Source organism: Tyto alba, unplaced genomic scaffold (genome assembly GCF_018691265.1).
Source record: "Tyto alba isolate M040663 unplaced genomic scaffold, T.alba_DEE_v4.0 Super-Scaffold_41, whole genome shotgun sequence".
NCBI lineage: Eukaryota > Metazoa > Chordata > Aves > Strigiformes > Tytonidae > Tyto > Tyto alba.
In genome coordinates this window covers 10,082,674-10,102,562 of record NW_024881317.1, presented here as the reverse complement: position 1 = coordinate 10,102,562, position 19,889 = coordinate 10,082,674, and the positions used below count along the sequence as shown (strand labels likewise).

The 19,889-nt window shown below is 38.6% G+C and overlaps 1 protein-coding gene and 1 long non-coding RNA gene across 2 annotated transcripts in view; one reads left to right on the top strand and one right to left on the bottom strand.

Annotated features, from left to right (window-relative positions):
- IL16 (interleukin 16) overlaps positions 1–9,896 on the bottom strand; it is a 36,399-nt gene extending 26,503 nt beyond the window's left edge. The window contains exons 1-2 of the mRNA XM_032983041.2: positions 9,847–9,896; positions 4,931–5,342 (exon numbers count right to left, since the gene is read on the bottom strand). Coding sequence (XP_032838932.2) covers positions 4,931–5,342; positions 9,847–9,896 — 462 coding nt within the window. The remainder of the gene's footprint in view (positions 1–4,930; positions 5,343–9,846) is intronic.
- LOC116959155 lies at positions 2,305–7,693 on the top strand. Its single transcript, XR_004405692.2, has 4 exons — positions 2,305–2,407; positions 3,508–3,671; positions 4,965–5,022; positions 7,381–7,693. It is a non-coding gene; the product is annotated as an uncharacterized LOC116959155 (long non-coding RNA).
- Positions 9,897–19,889: the final 9,993 nt, after the last annotated feature.

Here is a 19,889-nt window from a genome sequence, read left to right as displayed (position 1 = left end):
ATTCTGGTGATGACCAAGGGAGAAAAATGACCTTTTGCTTTTTTTCTCCTTCAAGCAGAGGGTCAGGGACCAAAGGAAGCAAGGATAGAGCAGTTTCTGGAGCTGAGTGGAGCCATGCAGTCAGATCAGCTCAGATCCAATGTTTGCACAAAGAGTCAGGCCTTCCCTGTACAGTTTATTCTAGAGATTGTTTCAACCCTGATATCAAACTCTCTGGCTGGTAACTCTCAGGGCTTCCCAGGGTGTTTGTGGTACAGGGAAGAACTAATGGGATGTCTTGAAGCAGCAATCAAATGCAGCAGAGACTGCTCATCTCTGAATATGAGTTGATAATATCTAGTTCTGTCCATTCTCCCTACAGCTGGCAGTTTCAGACTATGTAGTGACATGAGCAGGCAAGGCCATCTTCCATAGTGTTTGCTGTGTCAGCGCACAAGGTATCAGACACTGCTTACAAATTTTTCATTTTATTTTTCTTTCAGGCCACCCCAAAATTGCTGGTTTTGTGAGAAGCAAACTATAAAAGAGATCTAAGTGCACCTCATCTTGGAAGCTAAGTGATCCGGGAGCTGATGGGACAAATGACACCCAGGTAATCTTGGGTATTGTAGACACAATGAGCAACAGTCAATATGAGTGAATACTGGAACACAGAAACCAAATGATTTAAAAGACTGTTCATCTGTTCTCATCATTACTGACAGTACATTAGAGAAGGGGGAAAAAAATCTTTGCTATTTAGAATATATAATGAAAGGAGATACTTTGAAGAGGATGTAGAGATTAATGGATCAGACTGAGACATTATTTCCCAGGTACTATCTCACAAAGCATAAGTTTTTATGTGCTGTTAGATTTTGATACAGCTTTTCTTTGCCTGCATGTGCATCGTGATGTATTATTTATTTCTACTGTTTTCCTGTACAATCAGCTAGGCAGAAGGAGAGAGATGGCTGGGAATTATATGAAATTATAGTCCTTAGTGGGAACATCTCTACCTGCCTTTCTGCTGAGCAACATGTAGATGAATGTGATTGCTGTTGCAATTCACAACATGTGCATAGGACACAGTGAAGAAAAGGAGGAAGAATGCGGCATTTCATAGGAAGTGGGGAATAGTTAGGTGATGCACTTTGCTGCAGATATGATTCCTTCACTGCTTTTGACTGTTGCTTTCTCCTCCCCTCACTTCACTTACTTTAAAGTACTCCATGATCAACTCTTTTCTCTTTTTCTCTTCGTAATTCCACGCTCTCTCTTCCCTCTCCATTTCCCTCTTCCCAGATTATGTCCTGTTTTCTTACCTGCTCAGTATGTCATGGCAGCAGCTTTTCTGTGGGAAAAAATGACTGGGAATAGGAGTCCAGCACCAAAGTGAGGTATCTGTGGCAGTAGGGTAGGCTGAGGTCAAAGAAGGACATAACCACTAAGGACTGTTACACAGGGCCCTGTTACGTATAGTGGCCTTGTCTTGGCAGGATGTGAATGACCATCTGATCATCCAAATGTCTGAGGTAACTGCATAGGTCACATGGATGTAACACTGGCTGAGGCTTTTGCTCTGAATGTAACGAACCACTGAATAGTTGTTCATGGGCTCCTATTTAAGCCTTTTCTCAACCTTGTTTCCTTTCACCTGTTGTAACTTCTATACAGATGAAAGGCTAATCCCTACAGCTTTACATGTTGAGTGTGCAACCATGCCTCATATTGTTGGAAAGAAGTTTCCTAGAAGATGCAGTTATGAACTGAAACCCCTACCATCTGATGCTGCCCACATATCATCACAGTAAAAGTTGTAGGCAGTATCACACTTAAATAATGTCAACCCTCTGCCCTTGTGGTACACTAGTGGTGTAAATGCAGACTATGGATGCTTTGGTTAAAACCAAAAATACCCAGGTACAAGTCAGTTTTTTGCATCTGGGGCCAATCTTTTCAATACTCCTCACAACAGCCAGATTTACCCAAGATACAAGGTTGTGGTCCCTTCACACACACATGCTAGCACAGTGCTGTGAGTCAGATGGTAGAGAAGCAGTGACATCGACTTGCAGTCCCACCCCAATCAGTGTAGTAGTATCAGCACCAAAACCTGTACATATTTTGTTGAAAAAAAAGAATGAACAAAATCTGGTATCATCAGAATTTCAGCCTTCTGAAATTCTCTGGTGTATTATAAGATCTCAGTTCCAGCTCAAAGTCTTTTCTACAGGTAGTGCAATAAGAACAAAGTGTTTCTATGGGGATTCTCTGTAGTCTAATATAGATTGTACTCATGTTGCAGTGCTTCTCTCAGTGGCTACAGCAACATTTTCTATTGAAGACTGAAGTGAAAGGAATTGACATCGTGATGCATAGAGGCCCTCTCTTCAAAAATCTTCCTCTTGCCTTTCATTTCCTTATTGTAAGTAGTACCTAACTTCTCAGACCGTTAGTAATGAGACATAGGACTATTCTTTGGTATCCTAAAGATTTTGGAATCAGGAAAACATTCCTCTAATACATACGCAGAAGTCCTGAAACACTGATTTGTTCATGGTTTATTGCTTATGGTGAATCCCATGCAATCAGCAGAGTATAGTTCAAAGAGATACTTAAGTTTTTGAACAGAATAGAGGAACCTAGTATTTGGAATACTGATGGTCTAAGTTCCACCTTAGCTCTGGAGAAGAAATGCACAGGGAGCATTAAATCATGCAGCACTTTTAAACATTCTTCTCTCCTTCCAATGTGACAGCAAAAATTAGAATTAGGTTGTTCAGTTCTGTGGGAGTTATTAGCACCTCCAGAATCATGCTTAAGGCTGCAGGCGGTGGGAAGCAGAATAGTGGAATATCCTCAGCAACACCACAGAAAGAATGGAATCAATTTTCTTGGACAAAGACAAGGATCCTTCATCTCTGAGTCACACATCATGAATTTCTGAAGTGTCACATGGAGGTGGATAGAGTGAGTGTTATGCTGGGACTTGAAAAATGCTTGTTGACTCCTTTCTTAAAGAGAGAGGTTTTAAGCTTAAGCTCTCTAAGACACATGGTACAGGAAGACTGTTCTGACAGGCTTGTGCCATATGGAAGATAGAGATCCCTGCTTTCATAATATAGGGCAAAGCCTCAGCAACAACAGTACAGGATAAGGTCAGTGTGCCTGTTACCAAAGTTCATCCTGTTTAGCATGCTGAAATAAGACTTTTCAGAATCACTCACTGATCCATGACTCTGAAAGGCATGGAAGATTAGCAAGTAGCATCTGAAGAGGTTTATATTGCTATGAAAGCTCTGGAGAGGGAATTTAATATAGCCATTGTCTACAATAGCACTAAGCAACCCAAACGCTGCTGCAAGGGACTGAGTTGCTGACTAATTTATGGCACCATCTACCCAGGCTCCTGACCCATCCTGTTCAGTGGCACTACCACTCTAGCCTAGGAGTGGATTTATACCCTTAGCAGTTATATATTATCTATGCAATGGCATTACTTATGAGACTCACTCTGTTCCCCAGGTCCCTGTTTGAGCTGCTTGACAGCTATAAAAGCAAATGATCTAAACTTACAGTCTGCAATAAGATACTGAGTAGTTTCATATGGGTATGGATCACAACAGTTATTGGAGCCCTGCATGTTTTGGAGGCATGGAAGCAAGTGGACTGTGACGGCTGACATGCACGTAAGAAAGTACTTCAGCTTTGTTAAAAGAGAATAGGAGGGAGTCCACAGAGTCCAGCTCCTTCTTCACTCACAGAAGGAAATCAGCAGAGTGCATATGGACTGTTTCCAAAAGGGGGAAGGTGGTGTGGTTTTGCAGGTGACTGAGTGTATTTTGGGACTTGAGTCAGTGTCACTTATTTATGCTTTCTGTCAGAATGTAATAGAAAGTTGGTTTGTTTTTGTCCTCATGCTGGAACTCTGCCAGGGACTGAAACACCTCACATCCAGAACTCTGTGCTGCTGCAGTCTTTGCAATATTGGGCTTCATACTGTGATCATTAGCAAGAAACTCAAGGAGTAAGGGGAGATTCTGATTTTCAGTACCACTGTGCCACTGTGTGTTTAGACATAGAGGTCTACTTTTAGCCAGTTTTTATTGAAGGTATGTAAAATAAAATAGAATATATAAGAAAGAAATATTGTAGGTGAAAGACTCAGTTCTTTCACATAAGCCACTATTTGCACAGGTAAAAGGTATATAATAAGGAAGGTGCCAAGAGGACACAAACTGTAATAAAAGACATGTTATACTTGTAATGAGGTTCCTTTTACACATCACATCAACAAGTAGAGAGAAAGTTGAAAAATTAGGATACGTCATTGAAAACAAACTTTCTAAAGGCATCTAAAATACATTGCTCAAACTGAAAAATTGTTCAGCTCATTAGGGTTAACATAGTTACTTCTTGATTAAAGAATAATGTTGTAACATGAGGCTGCTAAGGCTTTTTATATCTCTACGAAAAAGTGTTATCTCTGTTGGTTTTAGAGCCATCATTACCTCCTTCGTGAATCAGACAGAAAGAACATCTGCCTGCTGAATGTCCTGTGTCTTTCATAGTATTAATATAATTCATACTTGCATACTTTATGAGATCTCATGTTATCACACTTTACAAATGCACTTTACTATAGTGACGATTTTATATTTTGAGCTGAATACTATACTACAGGTAGAAAGCACCAGCTGTGCTAGTCTGAAAACACCAAGAGTGGCCTAGCAGTCACTGATTTCAGCAGAATGTTGATCAGCAGAGTGCAACAGCACAGCAGGGAAGCTAATACATTTTCATGCTGTTTATACAGAGTAGGAACACTGCAGGCTCATAGGGTCTGAAAAAGCCTAGTAGAATCCTGTCTTTCTGAGAACTATGAATTAATCTGTTTAGGAACTACTGCAGTGGGGAACATTACAATATACTGCACCGAGTTGCCTACCTTGGTGAGTAACTTTCTTCTCATGTTGTTGCAGTTCTCATTTGCTGCAGCTTTGGACTGGACCATGCTGGTGATCACATGTGGAGGATCAGGTGGGCTGTCTTCTGTCTCTGATGTGTATGGCTGTTGTGTTCTAGGACAGCAGTCAAAATCCTCTTGACCCCAACTGGTAGCGATCTCAAAGGGATCAGTGCATTTCTCATCAGGACTTGACCCATCATCACTGTTTTTGGCATTGCAAAGTATAAGTGATCTTGAAATGGAGCGAAACTTTCTTGACTTCCTGTTCCCAGCACTGTTCTTACGATCCATCTTCAGAGAGCTGGTGGTGCTGCTCTTTTTCCTATCATTCTCCCATTTATGCGGCATGATACTTTCAATAACTTTCTCTGCTTCTCTGGTGCTAAATATCCTCCAGGAAAGGAAATATAAAAAGTAAGTTGTAATATACCCCACTTTCTCCCACTTAATAATCTACACTACTGAAAAGCCCTAATGAATAAATCGAATCAACAGAGCCTTTCAGGCTGCTAACAGCCACGTGATATCTCATGACTTGCTAATTCTGTTTCTGTACAGTGCTCTGCTAAATTCTCCTTCACCTTTTCATTCTCTTCCTGGGCTCCCCAAGCACAATGGAGTGCTTTTAATAAATGTTTTTGATGCTTCCATTGTGCTGCTTCCTTTGGGCTTCTGCTGAATTTGCATGTTGAAATCCCAAATTGAAAAGGAAGATACTTTAAAAGCATCATTCTGTCCTCCTAACATTATTTGGAAAGAGGAAGCTCCTTCTGAAGTTAAATTTATGAAACCACTATAATTCAAAGAAGATTAATCAAATTGTCGAGGTTAAGTTCTCCACCTGGCACATCTGATTTATAAGTGATTTAGCAAAAGTAGTTTCTTAACCATGAGAGAGTAAGGAATGTCAGGCTGCTATAAAACTCCTACCTTTGCAGATCAGAACTCACTTAAGACTGTGCATTTAACAGTAACAGAGAGATCCAGGGAAGCACTTAAGATGTGAATATCTGATTAGGGATGGAACTCTATAAAGAAATATAGCTCAAATACATCAATCAAAAAGTGTCCCATTACAGAAATGGTGTGTTTCAGCATATGATTCAGCGTACAAAATCAAGAGAAAATGGAAGAAATGCTATACAATCAAAATGTGGCTAAAGTTGGAGCATTTGTAAAATGAATAAAGAAATGAGCATGTTAAGATAACAAAGAGGAGCTTTGTTAAACTATTTCCTTTTCCTCTCAGGAAAAGTTTTCTAGAAATTATTTGGTAGGTACGTGTCAGTGCTGAAAATTCAACAAGAAGTATAAATTAATTATTTTTACTTTCTCAAATTTTATTATATTTAGTACACAGCCTTTTCTATTCTCTTCACAGTACCTAACTGATACTGTATACTGCCATTCTAGAGAAAATACCTATTGAAAGTAAAGGATTTGCATGTCAAAGATGCTGTAGGTGTTATACACAAAATTGAAAATCAATGTCATTTGAAAAACACTTCTCAAGTATACTATTGAGATAAAAAGTTTTACATTGTGCTCTAAACTGGGTTGTTATGTTTTGGGGTTTGTTTTTTTTTTCCCCTGCTTCTATGCAGAATTGGGTAGGTATGTACACACTTTGTATCTTACAGCCATAACAATAAACACAGGCCTGCAAGTTCCAACCAAAGCAGATTCATATAATAAATCCAAGCCAGCCTTATAGTAAATCTGCAGGATTATTTTTCCTTTTTTTTTTCCTCTCATACAAATAACCAGGAAAAATAAAAACAAATGATAAACACTATGTCACTGAGTATCTGTCTGAAGGAGCTATATGGCATTGCTGGAGAAATACACAATTCAGCGTGAATCTGAATTTATTTGGATTTGTAAAAAAAAAAATACACATAGCTTTTTCAGGAGCAGCAAAGAGTTCCCGTCATCTCCAAGGGAGAAGGATGTTTATTTGTGCAGTCCTTTCTGGCATTTTTGGTAGGTAATGTTCCTACAGCCTTCCATCATAACTTATTTTCCATCATGCCAGTCCTAATATTGCTCTGCTCCCTGCTGTCTCTCTTCCAAAACAAAATCCCTAACATTTCAGAAGTATTGGAACTCATCAGATTTCCTAGCAGGACACTATTCCAGGACAAAGTTTAAGTTTGAAAGTATTCAGAGAAGATGTCAAGTTCCACAGAGCTGGTGTGTTTTCTGCCCCTCTCCTGTGTGTCTTTGTGATCCCCTCTGCTCCTGTGGGAGAGTCTGACCTCACTGGATGGAAACATTGGAACCAAAGTCACTGGGCTTTCAGCCTCCCCCACACTAACATGAGGGAAGCTTTCAGGGTCAAACTGAACTAGCTAATTCTCTGTTCTCTTCAATACACAGAATGTTCTAGTTTTTTCTTTTTTTCTTTTTCTTTTTTTCTTTTTCTGTAGCCTTTCTTATGAATAACTAGATTGCAACCATGGCTGAAGGCAGGCATAGTAGGGATGGAGGACTGCCCAACAGCACAGCCACACTCCCTTCCTGAATAAAAGGAAATCTAAGCCTTTGTGTGAGGACACAGAGGCCAGAGGGGATGGGGAAAGGTGTGACACAGATGGAGCTCCGCTCTAACACATGGACTTTGTGGATGACTTGGGATCTTATTTCTCTAGGTTCAATCTTGCCTCCTGCACTGTTGAGAGGACCTACTTTTCAGATCCTCTATGCAGTAATTTATTTTGAAGTACAGAAATAAAAAGTGCTATGAATGATATCTGGACAATCATTTTGAGAATTTAAATAAGTAGTTGTTGGTGGTATAATTCAGCATCAGAAGTTTGCAATTTTTTGTATGCTTTTTTGTTAATTACTTTAGTTAAAAGCTGACTGACGCTTATCCTTACTAAAATATAAAGACTTTCAAAGTTTGGAGGTTTTGTTTGTTTCTTTCTTTCTTTCTTTCTTTTAAAAAAGACACTTTTTAGTGTTTTGTAAGCCCAAAGCTTGAGTGTACCGTAATATGTATGTACCTAATTGCAGTTTTTCATTTGGGATATCCCTGTTAGTGTCCCCAGCGCATTAGGAAATTAATCTTGAAAAGCTTCATGTTGCTTTTCCTGTATGTCTGAAGATAAGTAAAAATGCAATCTGGCCCATTAGACCAGAATGTGGAGTTGAAAAAGCAATAGGATGGCTAGGATGAGGGGGACTTCTGCAAGTACCTCCCCTCAGCACCTGGGTAGGAAGCAACAGAGCTGCTTGCTGAAGGTGTGTGGAATGCACATCACTTGAAAGTCTGCAACAGGGTCTTATGCTCCTTCTGTGATTCTGGCATTTGCTATTAGACACTAGCAATAAGAATGTCAGAAATTAGCCCAAGTTTCACATTCAGACCTAAACAATTTTGCCTATGGGGGAAAACTAGAAGAAATAACACTTTTCATTCAAGGATTTCAATGTTGTACAAACATTAACTGCACTCTCACTTCCCCAAAGAGGAAGAATTTTAAAAGAGCTATTAAGCACATAGGCAAGCAAAGGACTTGATAGCTTAATGGTCAAAATACAGCTCTCTGGAGACTGTCATGCTGGAATGAAGGATAAGAGATGCAGGAGCCCTTTTTCACTCTGTCTGAGGCTACCGAGCTTAAGAATGGAGCACTACCATCAGTACTAAATGCTCCAATAGGTGCCTCTCTATGCTAAGCATCTGGGATGCAGGGAACACAGAAACACCTGTTGAAACAGTGAAGGAAACATTGCTCTAAGTGCATTCTGCCACCCCACCCCCTTGCAATGCTCCTGAGGAATTTTACCTTCTGCAGAGGGAACATGTGTTCTGCCCTGCTGCATCAGCTATTTTCTCCTCCCCCGCCCCCATTTGAGCTACATCAGCTCAAAGACCAAGTTTAACCCTGAATGACTTACCTAATATCTCAAAGCAAGTCAGTGGCTGAGGTGCAAATAAACTCAGTAGACCTGAAGACTTCCAGTTAAATACTTGATCTTGCTCTAAATATTAGATCACAGCCCAAGCCTTAACTAAGGCAACATCCTTTCCAGAGATGCTGATTCAGGGTTGCATAAGTGACAGAAATATAGGAGGCACCAAAACCATAGTCTATAAGTTTTCCAATAAAAATATCCAGAAATGTTATTTTACACAGAAAACAATATCACAAGTGCCCAAGAAGCTTTACGATTCATTGGTATCTTCCATCAAATTTAATTCAAGGTATTGGTGGCATGAATAATTACTTCAAAGTCAGTTCTCCGAACCATTCATCTTTTCCTCCAGTGCACTCACTGCTTGTCATTTTCTCTTGCCATTCTTATACCTCCAGCATGCCTGATGGAAGTTGTCTGTGGTTTGTAATACAAACCAAATGTTCCTCTCTGTTTCTTTTTTTCTTTTCCCCAAGCTTTATTTTTCCAGCTTTAAGTCTAAAAACCCTAACTCAGTCTGTCTTCTGCAAACAAAATACATGATTTGGGCTGTACCCATTTGGTTCAAATTTTTGGTTGGATATTAAACCAAGCATTTACAAGATGCAGATAATTTGGTGTAGCTCCCACATTGAAGGCAAATGCTCTGCTGCTAACCAGACAGTAGGAAAGATAGAACGTTTCTTTACTAGCAAGAACAAGCTGAGTTTTACATTACCAAGTGCTAACAGCATGATATCTTGCATTCCATTTTAATCTAGATCTTGTGATCTTTGTCAGATCCATTACTGAGCAGCACTGAACTATTGCAGATGTCTAGGATTTCCAGGCAGCAGGAAGAGCTAGAGATTTGGAAGTTTTCTAGTAAGGAGTAAGAAACTCTTGGAGAGTTGAATTTGCAGTTAAAAATTAAAAAAAAAAAAAAAAAAAATACCTAACTGTAAAATAAAAATTCAAAAGGAGGAACTTACAAGAGCGAGGCAGACAAACCTGACTCCTGCGGAAGGCTGTTCCTCTTCATAGGCCTGGCAAAAAAAGACAGAGTGAATAATTGAAAACACACTCTCGTGGTGTCACGTGACACGGTTTCAGTAATTCTGCTCAGTACATTGGAAGGGAGCTATTGTTTCCTAATTGAAGAAAATGTCAGCACGGATAGATAAACAAAAGCAATGGGATGCAGTATTGGGGAAACTGTTTCCAGCAGGCTCCCAGCTACCCAGAGAAGGCAAGACCATTTAAGGAGTTTGTGTCATTTGTTTTTACCCGTCGCTCTCTGGTCCTAGGACTGATGGGGTTCGGGCATGTTAAACCTACTTGTGGGGAGGTGGGAGGGGGAGCAGCCAGAATCCGTGCTAATCAAGTGCAGGATTTCCTGCTGGAGGCTGAGATGGCAAGCATGTTTCTTGTAATTTTTAGCAGATATTTTAAACATTAAGCTAGTAAGAATTTCATAGACCACTTCTACTCCAGAAGCAAAATGTAATAGGAGCCACTTTTGAATGCCAAGCCCTTGTATTGTTCACCATGAAGTGGCATGATCCCTTAAACCAACTTATTCTTAAATACTCTCCCCTTTCTGGGCTAGACTGCAACTTCATGATGCAACCTGATCAAGGACTCCAAAAACTGGGAAGTTAGAACTATGCCAAGGATTCCAAATTGCCTTAATTACACCTTTCATTTGCTGCAAAGTAAATGGTTCACAGTCTATTCTACTACTGGGGTGACTTGCCCCACGAAACACTGCTTGAGTTGCATCCACCATCAATTGTGGGAGCAGGCAGCCACCTTTCTGCCACATTCCTAGGCACACTTAGCTGTCTTTCATTGATCACATAGATAGTGTGTCAGTCTCCAGCTGCCAATCATCAGTTCTGCTCTCACTGACAAATAACAATCTTGCTGCAGAAAACTACTTTCTCTTGATGAATTTGTGTGATAAGATACATAGGGAGTTTGTAAAATAAAATAAATGTTCCATAAAAGAAAGTATTGTCTCTGAAACAGTTAATGTTAGTTTACTGAAATAGCAGGCCTCTTTGGAATGTTCTCACAAACTATAAATCCTGTACTTATCAGGAATATGTAAACAGAAACCTGAATTTTACACCTGGCCCTGTCTGGTCATGGAAATGGTCAACAAGAAAGTGCTTAGACACCTGCTGCCCTCTGTGTTCTGTGGCTTGAAGGTCCTGGTTTTACTGGTCTGTCACTAAACTTGCAAAAGAGAGAGAAATTATAAACTGTGAAGACAAGCATCTGCCCCATGAGAAAGATGTATGTACTTGGAGAAAAAGTGAATATGAAATCTCTGCTTTGTACAGCGTCTACTGGAGTCCCAAAACATTCTGTCCCTGATAATAGAATTGTGGCTAATTTATATTTTAAATGTTTACAAAAATAAGAGAATTTGGCATTATTTTCCCAATAATTAAGTTTTCAGGATATTAGTTCACCAAAGGAAATCTGTTGTAAAGGACAGAATTTTAACCTGAATGACTGGATGACAATAAACATGGAACATTAGCAAGTCTTTTAAATTCTAATCTTGTAGAAGAACCAGGATTTGACACTGAGTAGTGAACAACAGTTATCAAGTAGCTTTCCTGGAAAGGAGGAGAAATAGGGAGCTAATTTTGTTTTGGGAAAGAGTTCCTCACCGTGTTTGAATAGAGAAGGACCATGGCCTTGTACATAAAATGGGGTTATATAGTGCTAATACTGTAAAAATGAAATATCAATGAGGAAGCAAAGCCACATACTGTTTACCACTTAACTGTCTTACACTGTAACACACACATGTTTTTGTTTAGCAACAGAGAACTCATTCACACAAAATCTCAACAGTCCCTGAGTTTTGATCCAAACTGATTGAGCTGGAAGCTCAAAAGCATTGGAAAGCTTTTTTTATTTCTTCCCATTGTCACATGCTATTGCATTTCCTGACTATGGGCTGAATACTGTAGTCCCTAAGCCACTGGGAGTTTTGTTCATTCAGAATCTGGACTTCTGCCAGGGCCAGCAACAGAAACATAAATATCACAAGGAGGGGCTGTTTTTTCATGTTGTTTCTGTAATACAGAATGTTCACTCTAACCTTTTGCAGTTTTTTCCATCTTCTCTGTACAGTAATTGTTCAGTGCCCAGTGGTGAACAGAAAAGCAGGTTTTTAGAAGTCATAAGGAAAAGGAGAGAGAGAGAACCTCTGCTGTGCCTGCCATGTTGCACTAATGGTATGCTTTGATATTGGATACTGTGGTCAATCTTCATTACTTAGCTCAAAGGTATTGTACCAGGAAAAGGGCAATGAACACTGATCAGAGGCTGGAATTTTGTATTAAAAGATTGAAACTATGTGGACTCTCCTTTGCAGAAAGGAGTTGCATTGATAAAGGTTTATGAGATAATAGGTACTGTAAGGAAAATCAGCTGGGTTTCTTTACTGCCTTCTCATGTGAGGGACAGGAAAAGAAGAATGCAGTAAAATGGAGAGTTCAAACAAATAAAAGGAAATACTTGAAACCTAAAGCATAATTAATGTGTGGAATGAGAAGACAGCAGAAATGAGCACTCTGAAGTTTGCTGTTTTGCCTTTGATTTCAGTGGGACAGAGATTTCACCCCAAGAGCTGAGTTCATGAAAATAATATCTGTAGTTAAAGGGGATAGCATGCAGAAGGGGCAGCAACTCTTGCTTCAGAATAAAAGTCAGACAGTACCATTCATAGGTCGCATGATACTTCTGCCATGCAATAGGGTCCTAGTTACCATAAAACTGAGTAACTTTTATGATGTCTAGAGTTAGTGTCTATTGGGGGTAGGAAAGGGAAATAGAGGAGCCATTGATTTATTTTTTCTGACAGTTCTCTTTTACCTGACTAAAATTAGGATGTGTCTGGAACCATAGTAGATACAGGAGCTGATCCCTCTATTCCCCAAATTATTTTCCATATCCAAAGGTTTGGATTCTAGAGGACAAATATGCAGACTATTCAGTACTAAATATTTTGCCTGTTGCTACTGGTGATAACCTATTCCAAAAAGGAGCATATAAATTTAAACAGAACATTAGTACTGGGCAAAGCAAATCTAAGTAATGATGGAACTGAGCCTCTGTCCTGATCTCCACCCAACTGCAAATATTGCTTGTGTTAATGGGAAAGAAATCCAATAGTTTGGAGTGTTCTCGTTTTTGTACTGTCCTTACATTGCTCAGCAGACTGATGAATTATTTTTGCCTTAAACACAGTCACAATTTTCATATTTTGCCATATTCCAGACAACAGTTATGTTGCACCGGACAATCCATCTCCTCATTGCTGTTAAGCCAGGGCTGGATTAGTCATCTCTGTCTTGGGTTTCACAACTTTCACTCTGCCCTTTCATCCATCAAAACATAGCAACATGGCAACATGGCATGTTGAGTCACCCTATAAACACAGTTAATCCAGTATCCTTCTCCATCAGTGGCTAATAGCAATTGCCTCAAAGGGATTACCCTAATTAAAAAAAAAAAAAAAAAAGAAAATCAAGAATCAGGAGATAGCTTTCTTTCAGGAAGAGTTTCTTCTGAGTACCTTATTGGTAAGAGTAGGCTGACACTGAGGTTTTGTGTGTATTCCAAAACTGTTGGAGGTTTTTACATTATGATTAGATAGTCTTGTTTCAGCAGAAGCTACAGCTGTCCCATAATGTATAAGTATTGCATTATGTCAAATTAAGTAAAACTCTTTCTAATTCCTTTTGTCACTTAGTACCTAACTTTTGCCAGGAAGTACAAAAATTTTTTTTTTTCTACAGATGAAATGAATCCTGTGTGATGTAACTAATTTATCCATTTCTGGCTCTCATTAAGCTTTTGATTTCAAGAGTATCCAGAGGCAATGAGTTTCATGTGTTACATAAAAATGTACTTCCTTGTAATTGTTTTAAATTCGCTGCCTTTAAGATTTGCTCAGTTCTTGTACTAGGAAAAATATCCTGATCTTCAAGTCTCTGTAGAATCCTTTTCTCATTGATCTCTGTACTGATGTCATCCTCTATTTTCTACATACTTTTATCTTTTCTTCATCTGTCCCTCCTTTCTCTCTGCTTCATGCTGCTTTCATATGTTTGGATCTCCTCCCTTTCTTCAGATCCTTTTTAAAAAATTCAGTTCCTTTTGTGAACTTTATTACCTGACTCTTTCATAATGATATCCAGCTCTGCAGCCATCTACACTGTTTTTCAGTGAATTGCCTTCCTTCGAGTTAATAAAAGTTCCTAGACATTGTCTTCCCAGATATGTTTGTGTTGCATGACATGCATTCATGCTTTGCATGATTACTAACCTTATTCTGCTCTCCTTACTTGTTGCAGTGACTTAGAGATAAGCTGTAAAATATTGCTTATGTAGTTCCATGGAAGAGGGTCTAATACTAAGTGAACACTCATCAAAAAGTATTTTTACTTCATCTTGAGAACATATCCTGGAACTCTATGAAGAATGTCACTGTATAAATATAATGCTTTGTTTACAGAAAAAGTAGCCCATGTGATCTACATAAGTATTGTGTTAAGAGCGTGTGATTAAAAAATTACAGCACCATCAGTGTAAAGAGCACTGACTGTAGCCATGGTGTGGTGTATGAGGCATAGCAATAATAGTACCCTTTTAACAAAGTGTTGTGGGTTGTGTTTGTTATTTTAATATTTTTGTACTACACATATAGACTATGTGTAAGAGATTATGTTGGGCTTAGAGAAACACTACAGAATATTTGTGTCAGCTATGAAGCTGCTAAATATCTGGTACTGAAGAAAAGGTCTATAATTTTTTTTAAAGCCATTGACCAGTGCACATTTTATAACTTACTGTAGCACCAGAGTAGTAAAAACATTATGTGAGCTCCCCTGTAGGGTGTCATTCTGATTTAAAACAAATATTTTTAAAAGTTATGACTTTACCTCTTCTTTCCACATTTCCAGTCACATAATGTTCCTTTTTCATCTGACTTTGCAGTCCTTTTGATTTATAGTCCCCTGAACTGTAGGCTGATATGAGGGGCCCTCTAGGTTGAATGAAAGGAGAATTATCAATTGCCAAAACTATGATTTATCAGGAAAAAAAAAAAGTAAAGGGCAAAAGAAAAATGAACTTACTCTACATAAAAAAATCATATGAAAATTTTCTCTGAATTTTTCATGAGTTGAGTGTAAAAGGTGTATTTAGACCTGTCTGGTTTTACATTTTATTGTGAGTCCATGTTGGATTCTGTCATATTCATTGCTATACCTCCTTTACACTTTCAACATCCAGATATAAATGAATGGAAATACTGAAAAAGTGAATATATTTAGTCCATCTGAATACCAGTGGCAGAATTTGCTTCTTATTTTACACTCTGGTACAGGCATCACTTCCTACAGCAGCCTGATCTCAGTCTCACTGAAGTCAGGGGCTTGTTATCCTTAGTATTTCATGGATAACACGCATGGTCCTGTTGCTGGGTTTGTTGGTTTGGGGATTTTGTTTTAGTTTTGTTTTCAGAGAGAGGGTGTTGTGGAGTTTTGGGGGTTTGGGAGTTTCTTGGGGCTTTTCATTGCTTTTTGTTTTTTTGTTGTTTTTGTTGGGGTTTTTTTGTTTTATTTTTTTTTATTAACACGGTCAGTCCTTGATGAGGAATTATGCAATCTCTTCTCTTGGATATCTACACCTGAATGACTTTACCACATTTATAAGTACAGTTGTAATTTCAACTGCAAGCCTTCAGCAGTAGCTACTTCTCAGTATTTGTCATTCCTGGTGTCTGGCAGAGGCAAAGCTACTTAATACAGGGTACTGATTAACTCTGCACTAAAGGCGTCTATAGGACCCTTCACATTTCTGCTGCTTTACTTTGTCTCTAAGGCTGTGACAATCAGAATGAAGCTGAGCAGATAGTTTTTGCAGTGTTGAAGGTAACAGTATAAAGCTCCAGTGGCAGCTCTCTTGCTCTTAACTTCTGCAATATTGTAGCTTTTAACACTGACTTTAGTTGTAATGTACACCACGTGTGTTACTCACTAGCATTATTGTTGACAGCAAGATGAGATTAGATTATTTTACAGGTTCTCATGAATTAAATGGTATATTGTCACATAACTAGCTTCCTAGTAAGACACAAAATACAATGCTTCTGGTGCTTCATGAGGTCTGATGACACCCTGCTCATAGGTGTGATAGATGGTGCTGGAGTCCACTGTAGCATCCTAAACAGTCTAGGAACTAGAGTCTTTGGGAGAGGACTTTTCTTCCATGCTTTGAAATCAGCCTTCAGAGCAGAATCTAATGTTAAATAGCTTGGAGCTAATGTCTGAGACATCTCCGCTGAGGATTCCTTATCTTGGTTTTTATTTTTCCTACAGAATCACAGGTTTCAAGCCCAGAATAAGTTTTAATTAACTAGTCTAATTGACCTGTCAAAGAGAAAAATTTAACATGTAATTCCTGTACTGATGGCAATAGCTTCTGCTCCAGCTAAAGCATATCTTTTAAAATAAACACCAAATCTGGATGTAAAGACACTATTACACCAATCTTGAAAACTTGCTATACCTTTAGATAGATTGTTACACTGGTTAGTTGCCATTCTTTTAAACATTGCTGTGTCCTGATACTCATTTGCTTTTATCTTTGTATTTGTCCAAAAGAGCTTGACTATTATGGCCCATGATTTGTGAAGATCAGTAAGGGGAACCATAGGGTGGGAGGTGTCATGGAATTTTAGTGCATGACCAAATATTTTATTGCGTTTGGGGTTTTGTGATGACCTCAGTTTAAACACTGGCAAAATAACTGTTAAATCCACAGCATCTGTAGTCTGGGGCTGTGAGTTACTAAGTGATTAAACTCCATAGCACTAGGGAGTGGAAGGGATACCTTAATCCATAAGAAATTGGTATAACTCAGATGACAGGTGCTATATTTATTTTTCAGTTGATGGAGGAGACAAGAGTAGCTATACGATTGGATTATATGATAGATTGCCTCCAGACATGTGGCTGTCTTGTGAATAACCTATCTGGAAAGTCTGCCTGGATATGCACAAAAAGCTGGTATGTCTGTGAATGTGTAAAACAGCATGCTGAGGCTCGCACAATGCCATGTACTACAGTAGGCTTGGTCCTGAGGGCAGCCACTGAAGGACCCTGACACTGGAGCAGAGATGTGCTCAGGGAGGTCAGATTTTCCAGTGTCCTTTCTCTATGTATGTTCATTTTTAATCCAGAGAATATTTAATCATCTCTCCAGAAGAATTAATACTATACCCTTTCTCTCAGTTTGGATTTCCCAAAAGAAACAGCCTCTTCTGGAATTTAAGTCTCAAGTAATTGTAAAAAGACATATTCCAAGGCAACCATACAACAAGCAGCACAACCCAGGATTTACATTCCGGTTCCTTCCTTTTTCTTCAACATCTTCTAAACTTGACTGTAAATATTGTCTTTTAATTTGTGGAGTGAATCTTAAAAGACTTAAGTAAACATTCAAGAGGTAGGAATACCCAGACCTTTGGGGTTGCGTACAAGAATGAGAGTTTTAAAGTTTTGTTTTTTCTTTCTCCCTATTTCGTGCAAAACCAAAGGACCCTAAATGTATAAAATGAATAGAGGAAAAATGTTAACATTTTGACAGTATCAGTTTAGGTTCAACATTAATCTTGGGCAAAGGTGTAAACTACTTATAACTGAACCTTACCAATCACATCTAATACACGCCACTCATTATAAAGCAGTAACAATCTGCCCCAGCTCAGTTTTTGACAGAACACTACATTGATCTGGAGATCTCCTTCCAGCTCTGATAGTGACCTATTGTTTTGACCTTAGATAGGTTTAATTTCCCTCACTTCTGAATTCTTGTCCTCATCAAAGAAAAGGGGTTGTGGCTGTTACCTTCTTTCTTGGATGTGTGGGGTGGGGATTTCTCTGATGAAAAGTACTATAAGATAATTAAGTGGTATTTTTTTAATGGGGTGATGAACAAAACGATTAACAGCTACTCTTAGAAAACAATAAGAATTTGCTGGTGTCAAGTAATGATATCCCTCACCAGTCTGTATTATGCAGAACCTGTCACATACAAAGTTTATTCTGTACAATAAAGCATGCTGCAGTGTACAGTATGTGTCATACTGTGATACATATAGCATAAATACTATGTTATAACAGCACCAGGCAAATAAAAGCAGCAGATCACGTCACTGGTGCTCTCCAATAGCAAAGAGCTGCAAAAGTGGTAAAGCCACCATCGCCTGTTGGGTCAGTCCTTCAACATAAATTGAAGCAATTTGACAGCCCCACAGCTTTATGTCATCCATTCACAGCCACAGGCTGGTACGGTGGGGGAAGAGGGGAGTGCTTTGCCCCCTCTCCACCCTGCCAGCAGTGCCCCTGCAGAGGAGCAGCACGGGGCACGCCAGGAGCCTCTGCCTGGGCTGCGTCTCCGCGGGGCTGCTCGCCAGGAGGTGTGCGCTCAGCCCGGAGCACGCCAGCTCCACGACAAATGAGCTTACACTGGCAGTATGGATGATGTATCATCAATATGTGGGTGCTATACTAGCCTGCGTGGTTTTTCTGTAGGCTCATACCATATGAATCAGTTACTAATGAGGCTCATAATAAAGGATACTATTAAGTCAACACTGCATTATTAATGCTGGCAAGGTTTCAAGTCTACAGATGTTTTTCTGTAGTATATGACTAAACAAATACATATCCCCTTTGAGGTTGAGACTCTGGAGCAATTTACTGATTTCCTGCATAGGCTAGTTCATACAGAGATTCAAGTAAATAGTGCATTTTGATGTCTTGCTTGGAACTGTGCTCTGAAATTGTAGTAGGTAATTATATTAATGTTTCATTTTAAAATGATTTGGAAATGTGTATGTGTTTTCAGAGAATTAGATACTACCCCCATCTAGTTCTCACAGAGAAATGCATTTTTCTGCATTTCTTCTTTAAAGAAAAATAAATTAATTAAATAATATTGCCTGCAGTTACACAGCAGAGTTGAAATGAGTAGAAAGGTTAGAAGCAATTCTGGAAAAAAAAATGGACTTAGCAAAAGCTAAAAAAAAAAAAATTAAAATCCCATATCTTCTGCTTTTCATCTAGTTTTTAAATTAATTAATTTCTCTTATTATGAAGATTAATTGCCAGTAAGAGAGAATTTTTTGATTTAAAATGTTTTTAAGTAATGAATCATTTGATTTGTGATTTTGTTTCTTTTCTGCCTCCTATAATATTGCAGGTTTAGAGAGGCCTTCAATCATGAAGAAAGATATGAACTCACAAACGTCTCTGATCCACACTGCTGGCCTTTATATGTGTCAGGAGAAATAGGATATATATACAGCAGACTAAAAGTGTCCTAAATTAAGGTACTTCCATGTAAAGCATCTCTGTTTTAAGTCATAATCCTCATTATTCAACAACAATATTTTACTTCAAATTTCTCATATAATTTAAAATCAAAACAGCAATGACAGTGAATAGACAGACTAAAACATAGTTTTTTAAACACCTCTGGTTTTACTCTTTTAAATTCTTAAATTAAAACATTTGAAAATGATACATACTGACATGTAAAAAGAGCTGACTGTATGATTCCTAAATAATTTGCCATAAAAATATCACTTACCATTGCCAAGTATCTTTTTATTTAAGTCCACTATTATCATGCCTTCCTGGATATGAAATATGCAGCAGAGTCAATTCCCAGTGAGTAAAATACTTGACAAAATAATAAATGCACTGTAACTCCACAGTGTTTGGATACTTGACTGTAACTCCTAAGCATTCAAAGAGACTACTCAATATAACAACTTTTCCTCTGCAGAAAATGCCTTGCTATTTGCCAGCAAATCTTTAATGCTTTAGATTGGGTATTTCCAACTACCGCCCTACTTGCTAGGCAGATGTGTATAAAAGAGATGTTATTTCACTGAATCAACCACTGAGATCGTAACCCTTTTCCTGTACCACAAACA